Genomic DNA, 10,863 nt, shown 5'->3' with positions numbered 1-10,863 from the left:
CAGTGGAAATTTGTATTTATCTTGTATATTGTTTTTATTCTGATTTTTAGTGTTTATTTATGAGTGTCGTTTTATTTGCATGGTTTTATTCTGTTTCTATTGCATGGTTTTTAATCCACTGTGGACTGGCTGCACATGGGGACAAATTAGCTGATAGGGACCACCTGCTGAGGCAGGGGTGTGTCCAGAGGTGGCCTATCAGCTGTGTAAAGACCTTTTAAAAGCAGGCTAGCTGAGCACTGAAGAAAACAAAAAGGCCCCAGACTGGAAGGTGAATGCGAGATGGCCGGCGTGACACAGCGACCCAGTCCTGACCTCATGGAACAGCAACAGTAGGAGACAGCGCGTGTGATTGGCAGCAGGGCAGAGGTTTAGGGTCTCTACTGTTGTTTCCTGGGTGCAGCTGGATTGGGAGAGGGTCGCCATGGCCATGACCCAGGGCCGTTTCTGGGAACATTGTTCTGGCCCCTATTTGTTATTTTACAGGACACCGACGCAAGGGGAGCTGTGGCGGTGGTCGCATGATGGATTCAGGTGCAGAGCGCAAGCTGGGCTGGGATATGATGGGCCCGTGGAAGGACAAGAAGATGGGAGGCGCTTCCTTGTCTGACGTGGACTCTGCTCTAAAGCTGGAATTCCTGGCCTGCTGATGGACCCATAATGAACATGTGGCATAATTATAGCAGGGTTTTAGTGAATGTAGAAAATGGTGGTTTTTAGTAGATTGACAACATTTTATTACGTACATTTTAAGAGGTTTTTTTTTTTTTTTTTATATTTGTGCTCCCAGGCCGTAATAAACTGTTTCTGATCAGACCTGCTTCCTCTCTGTGCCCTGGGTGTCTGACTCGCTTGCTCCCCTTGTATTTTAAAGAATCTTTAGCAGGACATTCTGGCACGACTGCTTTAGTGTCCCTATGTGTTACATATACATGGCTTATCCACACAGCTGATTATTAAGGGTGAGCATTTGTTTTCTGTGCGTTTTCTGTGCTTGTACAGCATTTGTCCATTTGCTGGTGTTTTCTTAAGCTGCAGAGCATTTGGCCTCCCAGTACTACAATGTGAATAACAGCTGGAACCCTCAGCTTTGTGTTTACAGAAGGGAAGGAGCTAACCTGAGGGTTGCATAGCTCTCTGATTGTCTCTCTGCTTCTTTGTAGAGACAGCAACATGTTCCCAGATCCTTGCAGCAAATGTGTACACCGAGTTATATTCATGCTAAATAATGGACAAACTATGACTGCTTTTATTTATCATATGCATCAGAGTTGTAAGAAGTGAGTAGATTGTGTCTGTATACTGAGACCTGCAGAAAAGACGGTGATTTTGATAATTGGACAGACAGTGAGAGAAGAGACCCCCTCTGAGAGCCAAGCAAATACATCAGCTGGTTCTAATCTGTAGACTCTATTAGTCAGTACAGTCACAATGTGAGGTCCTGAATCATCCTGCTGTATTTTCTGTAAAAACACATTCCAAGGAAGGACTCTGCTGATAATAGTTATTTTTCCAATCACAGCATCCTTTTTCCCCTTTTCTGAGCTAATGACAGCAAATACTTCTAGGATTTTGAATACAGTAGTAAATGACAAGAATATCACAGCAATGACTGAAATAAATGGAAACCCTTGCTGCATATTTAATCTGCTCAGCAGCTTTGAGTGTTCAAATGCATTTAACAGATGCCACTTCCTGTCTCAGGTGACGTGATTGCCACTGCTCAAAGAAAGCTCTCCTCTAACTGAACTGTTATTTCCAATAAACTTTCAAACTCAACACTTTAACTTACAAATTCTTAACACAACCTGTTCTCCTCCCTTCTGGTACAGAGCACTGTACACCAACATAAGCAGCCATCTACAGTTTCTCTCCACAGGCTGTCACGCTGATGAACACTGTATTTAAACACACCACACCTGCTGCTGTATCACAGCATACTGTACATATTATTTTTATTCTGTTGTACATCTTTCTCTCATGTATATGCATTCATAGTTAATCCTTCTGTATATAGTAGGTAAGAGCCCAATTCCTTGTATGTGTACACGTACTTTCTCTGAGTCTGACAAGTGAACATCAGATAATGTCGAGGTGACTGTTGTTGTGATTTAGCACTGTTTATAAATAAAAACGAATGAATGAACAGATTTAGCTATAAAAATCATACCACATTTCATTAGTTTGAGTCGATTACTGTTATTATCTTTATTAGTATTTTTAGTACTCTATACAATCTTCTTTCCTCCCGTGTTAGTAGTCAGTTTTGAACGCAGGATACAAATCCCTTGAAATCTCATTGTCATTTGGGAATTTAAAAATCGAAGCTCCATCGGCAGCTGCACTGAAAGCAGTCTGTACACAGCTGGATTTCATCCAAGGTGGCCAGAAATGATTTCTTTAGTGCATTCAGGAATTAGCAGTACAAAGGGTGACTGATGGCCATTTCACAAACAAGGCCAGTGTCACAAAACAGCTGCTACAGCCACTCTCTGTGTAACAGTCACAGGGTTTATGGAGTGTGACATTATTTCAATGAACTATTACAAGCATTATACCTTTAAAATGGCAACAAGAAACAAACATGAAAGAGGGTTTTGTTCAATCGCAGCTCCACAATTCTGCTCCAACACAGCGAACTTGTGTTCAGCATTTTTCTGTGAGGGCAAATTGTGTCTCCTTCTGGACATTTATGTAGTTTCCCTTCATTCATTGCTGACTGAGGCAACCACACTTATAAAACACAGGTAACAGTTATGAGCAGAGATGTGAAACTGAGTCAAATTCCATTACAAAACAAAGACCTCTGTTACCTTTATAAGCAGGAATTACTTCATCTGGGACATGCTGAAACGAATAAACATGTCAATAATCAGGACGGTGTGTGTGTGCGTGCGTGTGTGTGTGCGTGTGTGTGCGTGTGTGCGTGTATTCTGTACCACATAGAAAACATATTCACAAAAAGACTTTCTCTGTACTTTCCCTCCTGTCACTATGAGTTTAGATTCAAGAGTTATTTAACTGTCCCGTAGTCCAGAGTCAGAGGGACCAGATGCATTCGTCACCATTCTTTCCCTCTGACACAGGGTTTGTTTATGTAAACGTCTTCACAGTTTTAAACACAGCTCTGCGCCCCTGCTGAGGGGTCAGGAGCTCCCTGTTTCTCATGAGACCCCGAGATCCAGTGGTAGCAGTCAGCGGCATTCTTATCATGTGCCGTAACTCTATAGCGGTTGCAGTAGACAAAACCAAGTGCCACCATTACGACAATGAAGATGCAGATGGGTATGAAGAGTCCCACCATGAGCCAAGTGCTCCCCTTTGTCTGGACAGAATCCGAGCTGTCGTCACCTTCCTCGTCCTCTGTTAGGGGCGGCTGGGAAGAAGCCAGCCTGGTGGGAAAGGCCAGGTTTTGACTGGGGGTAGATTCCACAAAGGTCATTTCCTCTTTGCTTAACTCCGCCTCTGTGAACTGAAAGTTTTCCCTGAGGAGATTCGTCTGTGTTTCTCCTTCTGGCTCTTTGTGGTAACTGGACTCTTCAGGCATGTCTGTGACAGAACCCTGTGGAATCTTGCTTGAAGTAACGAGATCCGCCCCCCAGTTCCAAGCTCCTTCTACTGTTGAGGTGGGGTATAAGCGAAGAGCTGTAGTAGCTTCACCCTCATCTTCCTTGTACGGGTCTGGGGTAGCGCTGGAGCTAAGGACATGAGGAGTATTGGAGGCAGTTGCTGACAAAACCTTCAGCTCAGTCTGAAATCTCTGATCACCGTTTGACCAGTCAGCTCTGTCTACAGCTTCTTCTTCATCTTTATCAGTTCCCTGTGTCAGGGGGTCCAGCACCAGTGGGGGACTGGTGGCCCAAATTACATCAGAATTCAAAACTCTGGTGGACTCTGTCAGCCAGTCCAGAGACTCCTCCTCCTGTGTAGGCCAGTCAGTGTGGCGCTGCTCTGGGTTCCAGCCATAGTCCCACAGAGGTCCAGCCTGGCCTGTGACCCAAAGAGAAGGAGGAGTGACAGCATATTGGTCGTCTGCTTCCTCTCTCTTCTCACATGAATAGTTATCAGACATGAGTTCAAAGCCTTCACTGCAATAGCACTCAAAACCACCTTCATAATTCACACACATCTGCTCGCATGTTCCAGGAATCTCGCACTCATTGATATCCTGGCATTGCCTGGGATGCTCAGGCACTAAGGAATAGCCCAGATGGCAGTGGCAGATATGAGAGCCTGGGGTGTTCTCACAAGCATGTTCACATGGGTCATTTATACACTCGTCAGTATCCTCACACTCACCCCCATCGTTTATATCATAGCCCTCGTGACACTGACATTCAAATGTCCCCACGGTGTTCACACAGATCTGCTCGCAAGGACCTCCGAGACACTCGTCTACATCGAGGCAAGTGCGTTCATCTGGTGCAAGTGTGTATCCATCAGCACATTCACAGTAGACATGACCACCAGCTGCCATGCAGAAATGCCCACATCCACCATTATCCTGGTCACATAGGTCGTGTGATATAGAGGAATGAGAACAAAGAGGAGTTTCTTTGGTCCATCCCACTGAGCCATCTTCCCTCGTCATACATGAAGCCGTCTTTTCTTCTTTGGCGCCTGAAGGACAGCGTACGGTAGCAACAGATCCAACGGGTACATGAGTCAGCAGTGCGCTTAGAAGGTTAAACGGTGTGGTGTAGGTAACATTGCCTTCTCCCTCACTCCACAGGGGAGGGCACATGCCTGCGTAGGCATAATGGCACAGATACCCATCTGCAGAGACTACACAAGCACTGTCTATCCATTTAAAATTATGATCCTGGTCTTCAGTGCTGTAGCCCATAAACACACAGCGAGGCACTGAACACGAGTCAGGGGAGTCCGGGTTCTGCCAGTCGGTATACTCTGTGTCCTGGTCACCGGTAGTCCAAGAGAAACCTCGCAGTGGGCGCGTGGTAGTGCACTGGCGAGGCTGGCGCTGAAGGCCAATCCATACTTGGACAGTAGTGCGTGAGTGGCGCAGATCCACAGTGGAAAAGAGAGTGGCAATAGCGGTTGCGTCCACCTTCCGCTTGATGGTGGCCAGGTTGCCACCTTTTTCTTTGCAGGCCCTCCATGATTCCAAAAAGGTTTTGCGTTGAAAATAGACAACAAAGCAGCCATCTGTGTTACAGAGTGCATCTCTTTGTCTCAGGTTCTGGGCCAAGACTGAAGAACATCCAAAAAGCAAAGCCAGCAGGGAGGTTAAGAGGAAAGCACTGCTCACCAGGGAGCCCATTCTTTATTTTAAACCGGCTTTATAGATCCTCTCTCTGCTTGCCTCTCACCCTGATTTTCTTTACACTTTTATCATCTGCCTTTAAAAGATTTTTCTTAATGTGATGTTTTAGTCTTGGTCTGAAATGTCCTCCCTGAATTTTAACTTCTTTTCCTCTGTGGTCTTCACTCTATACTGCTGAAACAGATCAGCACTGGAGTGTTTGCAGGCTCAAGACTTCAGGAAGCAGAGAGGGAGGAGAGAAGAGGAAATAGGAGTAAGAAGGAGGGAGTTATAGCAACAAGCAGGACGAGGAGAAGGGCAAAGAGGGAGGGAGTTAAAGGGAGATTAATATGTTATTGAAAGGGGAGGGGTGAGAGGGAACCCTGTGAATGTGTATGTCAGAGTTGGGGGAGGAATAGCAAACTGATTTCTTTTTCAGAGTATGTCATATGGTTTTCATAAGTTCCATCTGTGGACATAGTTGGTACTCTGCCATTTGGACAAGCAGACAGATATGTATGTGCTGATGCATACAAACTCGTTCATATACAGAGATAAAATCGTGACACTTATCTCAAATGAAGATTAAATGATAGTTTGAATAAATATTCTTTCTAGAAAAACATCAAACATATTCTGTCTTCTCTTCTATATATTCCACCTTCTGAAACCTTTCAGTATGATTATGATAACACATTAACATGTATGCCACTCATGGCTTCCATTATGTCTCTTGCCTTTCAACATGTTTAGTGGTTATGATTGTCTTATCTTTCCTTTTCAGTTCTTCTGAAACTTTCCTTCTGTGCAAAGAGAGCGTTTTACCTACTTTTACTGAGGGCTTGCTCATAAGAAGTTAATCGTTTTCATTCTATGGAGCTGTGAGGTCCTGACTTTACAATGTAAATGTGCTGAGATGCCTGTTGTGTGAACTGGCTCTGAGTGAATCCAACCTGTGAAATCAAATTTGATTCCATAGAGTCCCATGCGTTTATTCATGTATTTTAATGTGCATGTGAGTTTGTTGATAATTAAATAATTCTCAGTTATTTATTCTTAATTATAATGTGGCAATGCTGACATCATGCAGCTCAATTCTGTTTTACTTACACAACAACATTCACCTCAAGGTGCTTTATACTGTAAGGTAGATCCTACAATAATACATAGAGAGAAAAACCCAACAATCACATGACCCCCTATGAGCAAGCACTTTGGCGACAGTGGGAAGGAAAAACTCCCTTTTAACAGGAAGAAACCTCCGACAGAACCAGGCTCAGGGAGGGGCGGGGCCATCTGCTGTGATTGGTTGGGGTGAGAGAAGGAGGACAGGATAAAGACATGCTGTGAAAGAGAGACAGAGGTTAATAACAGATATGATTCAATGCAGAGAGGTCTGTCAATGCATCACACAACCCTTGGACACAAAGAGGATACTTAGTTCAGCACAAATTGTCTTTACCTACATGAAAACAACAGCGCTCTCCTCCATGCTAATAATGCCAGGGCAGTAAAATGGAGACTAGTGCTTTAAATAGGACCTTTTAGATGGAGAAGGCTCTGGTTGTGTGTGTCTGGGAGAGAGGGTTAGGAAGTAGAGAATGGCTGGGGGTTCACTACTGGAGCCCTGAGAGTCTGACATAAATCAAGTTGCCTGCTTCAGAGTCTATAATGTGTTGGACGCACCTCTAAAGACAGAGATGTGAGGAGGGAATATTAATGCACCTTTTTTTTCTGTACTACACAAAAGAGCAAATAAGGAGATAATACATTTGGATATTGGAAACTGCTTACTTAATGTAAACAGATGTGATGTGATCTAAGTTACGTTTTCTATCTATGTTCTGTTTTATTATCCAAAATTCAGAGACCTAGTGCTCAAGACACAGACAACTTTTTCTCCACTGTGTGAGTCAAGCTCCAAAACCACTAATCAACAATTGACCATAATTAAAAATCACTATGTATTACCATTAGAAGGTATATACATATATTTTGGGTAAATTACAAGTAAAGAATACATCTTTTAGCTATCAGCTTGAGTATCTCATCTAAAGATATTTGGCATAAATACTCCAGTGCTACTGCGGGACAAGAATGGAAAAAAATATAATAAAAATAAATAAATAAAACCAAAACATAAAGAGTAGTCTGCAAAGACGAAGGAACTGTCGACAGAACAAGCTGGTTGACCTGTATCCTGCATCAGAGCTTGCTTCATCCTGCTGCATTAACTAGTTACCTACATGAAGACTGCCATAAGTTTGACTTATCCGATTGCTTTGTTTCACTTAATGCGCCTTATAATCCGGAAAATATGGTAAATCTACCTTCCTTTAGCATGTCCAGAAGTCCAACTTTTTGTGCGATGGTTAGCATCTTCCTCTGCCTCCTGGATGCTACCGCAGGTGCCTTTGTGGTGCAAAACATTTCGTTGTGTTAGTTGGGGAGAAAACATACAAACATACAGTACAGCACTTCAGAGTCACACTGCTAGGATAGAAGATTTATGTAAATGTCTGTACTGTACAGGAGACACGGCACAAGATTGATTGACAGCGGTCTGGACGCAGAACACAATGTGCTGTTACACAAATTACACAAAAACATTCGCGAAACAGCAAAACCGTAAAAGGTGAGCCGTGTTATAGCGAGGGACCACTGCATTCTTAGAGCCCAGTGCTCTCAGTGTATCAAAATGTGTTCAAGTAAGACAACAGAGATGTGGACTAACAGGACTGTTTGTAGCTGTGCACTTTAGTCTACACACACTAGGAAACTTTCTCTAATGGTGCTTCTTCACTCTGCAGGATCTTTCCTTCCTGCTTCAACACAAGATTTTCAGGGTTGACTTGTCAGTTGGAGTTATGTGACTAAAGAATTGAAAGGTGTGGTGCAATGTAAAGAGTTCCCTAACTGATCCTATTTTTAAATGAAATCTGTAAATAACTGTTTAGGAGCTGAAACAAGCTTCAAAAATGAGCTTTATTGTGAAATCAGCTGTAATTATAATTAAAGTGCATTTGTACTGTTTGTTTAACATGTTGCCATGTGATGTTGTTGCTATGGAAATAACTGTGTCCGTGATGCCACACAGTTCTTTAATTTAAGAAACACAACAGAAAACGGTCCTTTCCCTCCTGCTGGTAGGACAGCCCTTTTGCTGCTTGGAGAGGCTGTCCAGCATTAGCTGGAAGGGCTACAATTCCAGTTCCCGCCCCCAGCCCCCTTCCAAGTTTTCTGCTGTCAACAGAACCTGAAACCCAAACCAAGTCTGGTTTTAGACTGCTGCATCCAAATATAAACAACAACACAGATTTCAATCCAGTAAAATAGCTTCACGTCAGGTCTGACCACTGAACAAAGTCCTCTGGTTCAGCTCGCCTCAGTCCAAGCTGGAAGACAGAAGAGGGTTTGTAATACTCAGCTGATACCTACTGAAAAAAGAAAGGGCATTTTTTCCCTTCGCTGCATGAACCACCCTGCCTCTCCCAGTGTTTGGGAGGGTAGACCACTCACAGCTTGTCTTTCTCTGGCCGGCGTTGCCAGAGAGTGAAGAGTCTGTTTACCCTCTTATCAGCAAACCCCTGAAGGCTCCTGACTTCCACCAGGGCCTGGGCCAGCTTCAGGACATTTTGTCCTGACTAACCATCAGGACTTTGGACCTCATCCTGAGAGGACTCTTTGGCGCAGATGTGGATACTGGATTGTTCTTTCTTTGTGATATTTTATGTTTAACTCATTAGTTTGGTTTTTGCTTGTTTAGGGGCAGACAGTCTGCAAAGGGGATGGGATCTTCGGGGATAACAGGAGGAGAGAAGCAGCAGAGAGTCGTGTAAGACTGCAACTGGCTAGTTACGGGTTTTATATCAGCTGCAGACACCAGATCCTGTAAGCTGGGTTTGAAGAGGGTACCACCATCGATTCTGTTCAATGATAAGCCGTGGTCTCCCTGAGCTGTCCCTGGGAAACAGCATCACCATCTGTCCAGCACCATGCAAAGATGGTGCTGGACAGATGGTACAATGTGCTCACCTTCTTTGGCAGGGAACAGAAGTGGCTGGAAACTAAGGGAGGCCTCGAAGGGAGGTGATCTGTTGCTGAAGAGGTGAGGCTGTTGCGGGTACACTCTATCCAGCGGAGCTGCTCACTCCAGATGGTCTGAGTTGGTGGATGCAGCACAATGGAGAGCAGCCTCCAGCTCCTGATGAGCCCGCTCTGTCTGACAATTTGTTTGCAGTTGAAAACTCGAGGAAAGACTGACCATAGTGCCCAGAGTGAGACAGAACTTTGGTGCTGCGTGACCCGGATCTTTGGTGTGCTGAGGAAGGCCGATTTGGCCTGTGGCGAGATCGTGAGGCGAGGCGAGCAGAGGACCGGTCCAAATATGATCAAAATGACACAGCTCTGGATGGCCCAGTTACCAGGGCATGGAAGGATGACAGACTTTTTTAAATGAGGAGAAGGAATTTTCTGGGATTGAAGGTGCTCTGGGTAAGTGGTTGACTAAAGCATGCATAAAATAAAAGCTATCATTTTGTTATTGATTGGTAATAGATGGATAATTAGCCACATTTACAGCTGTATTGACTTGTTGTAGATGCAGTCTACTTCATGTTTAAGGACTTTAATTAACAGATTGAAAACAGCGACATTAAGGGAAGAATATGCAGCGCCACACTATCAGATGCCTATCAGCACCTTTTGTTCCTCCTTCAATTAACTCTCAATCACAGAAAACGCGGAGCTCCGAAATAAAACTTACACCGTTAGTTCATCATTTTCACTCTGTACCACTTCTCCTCATCAGGCTGTGTGAAGCACAGTAAACAAAGAACCAGTAAAGAACCAAGGATAAAGGAGGACTAGTGCTGTGTCCCAATTCCTAGGCCCAATCCTTCAGAGGACCCAGCCTTCGTGGGCCGGGTCCTTCAAAGACCGATAAGGCCGCGAGGCTGTGAAATGGGACGGTCTAACCTTCTGATTTGCGTCACCGCTGTCTCGGTGGAGTTTAATAAACTCGGCCGTCTGCTCCTTGCTATCTAAAATATAACAGGACACTGGCGTAAACTCTCGACCGTCTCACACTTCTGTTTAATCCGTTTTCTGAGTGACGTTTATTCAGCTGTGTGAAAACTATAACTTTAATCTCAGCCAAACCGATTTCCTCAGGATCAAATAAAACACTGAAAAAGCCAAACAATAACATTTTTAATTTTCTGGTGGAAGTTTCTAAAAATGACAGTCTTCATTAATCCCATGCAAACGTACACTGTGCAGAACAACCTGACATACTACAGAACAATAACACGATTCATTTCACAGATTGGAGTGTAAAGAAATTAAATACACATATTCAAAGGACCAGACTGATTCTGTTCTACAGATTGATGAAACTCCTAAACTCTTCATCCACTTTGAATGTGGATACCCTCAAATTAAAGCATCTGTGCTCGACACATTATGTCCATGTCCTTTAAATAACTCTACTTGGAATGTGACTCAGTAAACAAGTAAAAAAACAAAAGTCAGGTCCATATATATTTGGACACTGACACAACTGTGCACCCATTTTCTTACCTGAGCTTCATCATGAGCTT

General features: G+C 43.8%; 1 protein-coding gene across 1 annotated transcript; it reads right to left on the bottom strand.

The window, feature by feature from the left end:
- Positions 1 to 1,930: 1,930 nt before the first annotated feature.
- cd248a (CD248 molecule, endosialin a) lies at positions 1,931 to 5,501 on the bottom strand. The gene has a single exon (XM_082526591.1). It carries the CDS (start codon positions 5,279 to 5,281, stop codon positions 3,116 to 3,118), a length of 2,166 nt encoding a protein of 721 aa, XP_082382717.1. The 5' UTR covers positions 5,282 to 5,501; the 3' UTR covers positions 1,931 to 3,115.
- Positions 5,502 to 10,863: the final 5,362 nt, after the last annotated feature.

Source organism: Aulonocara stuartgranti (assembly GCF_965226115.1).
Source record: "Aulonocara stuartgranti genome assembly, chromosome: 3".
In the NCBI taxonomy this organism is placed as follows: domain Eukaryota; kingdom Metazoa; phylum Chordata; class Actinopteri; order Cichliformes; family Cichlidae; genus Aulonocara; species Aulonocara stuartgranti.
This window is presented reverse-complemented; position numbering and strand designations above follow the sequence as displayed.